This window comes from Zerene cesonia, unplaced genomic scaffold (assembly GCF_012273895.1).
Source record: "Zerene cesonia ecotype Mississippi unplaced genomic scaffold, Zerene_cesonia_1.1 Zces_u009, whole genome shotgun sequence".
In the NCBI taxonomy this organism is placed as follows: Eukaryota; Metazoa; Arthropoda; class Insecta; order Lepidoptera; family Pieridae; genus Zerene; species Zerene cesonia.
Genome location: NW_024045139.1, coordinates 414,894 through 418,534, shown reverse-complemented (window position 1 = coordinate 418,534; position 3,641 = coordinate 414,894). Strand labels below are relative to the sequence as shown.

General features: G+C 34.9%; 1 protein-coding gene across 1 annotated transcript in view; it reads left to right on the top strand.

Moving 5' to 3' along the window:
• The first annotated feature begins 2,712 nt into the window (after positions 1-2,712).
• The window catches only part of LOC119839154 (myogenesis-regulating glycosidase-like), a 6,656-nt gene continuing 5,727 nt past the window's right edge, over positions 2,713-3,641 (top strand). Inside the window, exons 1-3 of the mRNA XM_038365356.1 lie at positions 2,713-2,830; positions 3,050-3,063; positions 3,145-3,343. Coding sequence (XP_038221284.1) covers positions 2,746-2,830; positions 3,050-3,063; positions 3,145-3,343 — 298 coding nt within the window. The 5' untranslated portion in view covers positions 2,713-2,745. The remainder of the gene's footprint in view (positions 2,831-3,049; positions 3,064-3,144; positions 3,344-3,641) is intronic.

The following is a 3,641-nucleotide window of genomic DNA, read 5'->3' as shown; positions in this document are numbered from 1 at the left end:
TTGAAATAAAACTTGTTTTTTTTTTCACATATTTACTAAGATATAGTTTGAGCTTCGTTATGATAACCATGCAACTCTATTGGAGACTCTACCGTATTTTATATTGGAAGATTAAACATTAAAACCATTTGAATAATACTTGTTTTCTTCACTTCTTTACCAGGATAGATAAGAGTTAAGAAGAGTCTTATTAGTCTTAATAATATACCTATTTGTGAACTATCATCTGACTTGAACTATATTGCATGTAATATCTATAATAATGTAGAGCTTGTTTACTTTCGCGCTAATCTAAGAAGCTACTGAATCGATTTTAAAGATCTTTATCCGTTGGATGACTTGATCCCTGAGTGCTATATGTGTATATAGGATATATATGTATGTGGGTGTATACAACCATAGAGAAAGCCGGCACGGACCGCTAGTATTATTTTAAATATCTGTCTAAAGTATATCTAACAAATATAGGTGTGTCATATAATAGTAATTTAATAGCAAACTAGCAATCCCGGCGAACTCCGTTTCGCCACCAGATGGCTGTATGTGAAAAATGATTTTCCCACTTTTCTGTTGAAATGATTCCTGAATTTTCTTTGCTATAAACCTCACGGAGCTCGAGACCTTTCCAACGAATGCAAAACCGTAGAAGTCCGTTCGTGCGTTCTGGAGTTATAGCGTCAGGAAGGAAAACCCGACTTATTTTTATATAGTAGATGACGTAGACTTTTCTTTTTTTTAGTTTATGACATGTAATGATAGCATCAGCATTGGCACCATCTACTGATACTATACCAGTATACCTGAACCGAATTTGATGGACTTTGGTAAGGAGATATTTTAATCTAATGTCAATCATGAGGTCTTTTATTAATTTCATATTTGACATAATACTACCTACACTAGTATTAATTTATTTCATAAAATTAAAGGTATATATAATATGATATAGCAGTGGTGGCTCAGTGGTGAGAACCTCGGACTTCAAAATCGATAAGTCGAGGTTCGATACCGGGGCGAGCGTGCAGGAAATAAACTGATTTTTCAATTTATCTGCACATGTGGATAACATCACCACTGCTTAAAACGGTGAAGGAAAACATCGTGAGGAAACCGGCATGTCCAAGAATTCAAACTTCGACGACATGTGACATCTGCCAACCCGCACTTGACCAGCGTGGTGGATTATGGCCTGAACCCTCATAGGAGGCCTGTGTCCCAGCAGTGGGAACAATATATGGCTGATGATGATGATGATGATGATAATATGATAACGACACACAGTTATTAAACATTGGTAATTTAAATTACATAAATACGGTTAAAATTGCTACAATAAATCTACCTAAATTATGAACATAAACTTGTTAGCTATTGAAAAGACTGTATTCTCCTATGACTTTAGTTGATAGGACCTCTAACTTAGGTAAACATTGTGGAAATAGATTTTCAATTTATCAGCAAATAAGATATTAAAACGAAACACATGATAAACCTTGCCCGTGGGGGTCTAAGAATTAAAGTTTCGACACCATGTGACATCTGCCAACCCACACTTGGCCAGTATGGTGGATAATTACTTGAACTTTCATATGAAGACTGCATTCCCGTAGTGCGGACAAATATGAATTGAGGATAATGATGGTTATCTTATTGACATGACCAAAAAAAAATAAAATTAATTAGTTAACTTAACACTCTATGTAATAGGTTTTAATGTCAACGTAAAACACAACATCTATGATGTGACCATATGTGTGTGAATAAATAAACGTGGTCGGGCACAATTTGTATTTTCTCTAATGATGAACCTTGGTATTATTGGCACTGGTATGCAATAGTAGTAATAGTGTAATAATAGTAATAATAACTATATTAAAAAAGAGTCAAGAGAAAAAAAACAATCAATTAAAAAAAATCTGAAATTCATTTCCCCATCCATTCATGTGGTATCGCTAAAAACAAACCAAATACTGATTCTTCAATATTTAACATTCACATATATTTATTTATCTGAAATCTATACTGTCAACAGGAGTTAATATAACTTATCTGATAAATTCGTCGTTTATTTCGAGAGTTTTCGATACAAGATGATAATAAATCACGAGTTAGTTGCGGCTGCTGTGTGATCAAAGATGGCGGCTTTGACTCCATTTATTGGTATGTAATTATTATATTTATTAATGCAATGACCCCTGGAAAAATAAATTAGTAAAGGTACTCTTAGCTGAGTTTCAGACCAAGGGATAGAATTCAGCTAATTAGATAAAGAGAGATTTATAACGTTATTGTGTTCGTACATACGATAAGGCTACATTGGTTTCACTCACCGGGCCGAAAATTGATGAAAAGGCTCACTGAATATACAATACGGCCAGGGAAACTTCAGGTTCTGGGTTAATCTGGGTTCTGAGTTATAACTAGCGAAGTGTTATATCTCATCGCTGTACCTATGACATGTATATTCATAGCAGCGAGCTCCAAGTAAACTTCTAAGATTCTGATGGCTCTAAATTGAAAAAACACTTGTAACTTCGGCCTTTAGCCCTCGGAGCCATGCTATCCACCCTCACAAACTTCGCATTTATAAATATTAGGAATAATATTTGTCTACTTTCTACTGGACCAATTATGATATGATGATCGGTGTAAAACAAGAGGTTCCAATATGTAAAATTAAAGAATAATTTATTTATTATCTTGCAAATTTTAGCGCTTCTGGCCTTCAGTGCACTAGGCCATTCAATGCCAGTGTCCCTCCGAGCGGACGGTGTGGAGCTCACCCTAGAACCACAGCTCACTGGTGGATTCCACTTGGTACTAACAGAAGGTATGTGTATAATATTTGAAAGTAACTTATTCTTGAAAACTTCAAGATTTTCAAAACAGTAACTCTTACCTATGGAGTTATCGAGTGATCACGTAATGTTTTGTCGTTTAATTGAAAGGAGATTTCATAAAACATTAATAATCTTCGATTACAAATAGCGACTATTGCTCGAAGTTTAACTGAAAAACAATATGACTCACGATACTGTTATTTAAAGAGATAATACTGCCGAAGTATCTAGATTAAGTCAAACCTTGAAAAAACTTCAACATGTCAATGTTTTTCTCAATATTTTATGTTTTATAGGTGACCAGAGGACCGTATATGGCCACATCGGAAAGACGTTATATTCATCCTTCACTTCAGAGGAAATAGAGGGAGGTGTACTCATAGAAATTGGAGGGACTAACCTCACTGTGAAAACAGTGTTCGATGTCACCGCAGACGCGAGAGGAATCAAGATCAAATGGGATACAGAGAACTTAATGAGATTTGAAGACTGTATAGATTTTAGTAAGAAATATATTAATTACTGATTGCGCGAATTATTAGAATGTTACTTTTCATTTATCGTCGCTAGTTTGAATGAAAAATATTATAAGGTAGCAGTCCCGGGTTGGCCCGAGGACGTTTCTTTTCCTCATAAAAACCTTCTTAATACCTCAACAACATAAAAAAAGGCGAATTGGTAGAGCCGTTATTGAGTTTTACGCTTAGCAACACATTATGCGTATCATTTTTAACACGCTTTTATTAGCTTCACTTGTATGTTTGTATGTATGTAACTCACACCCGTTTTTCTCCCACTTCC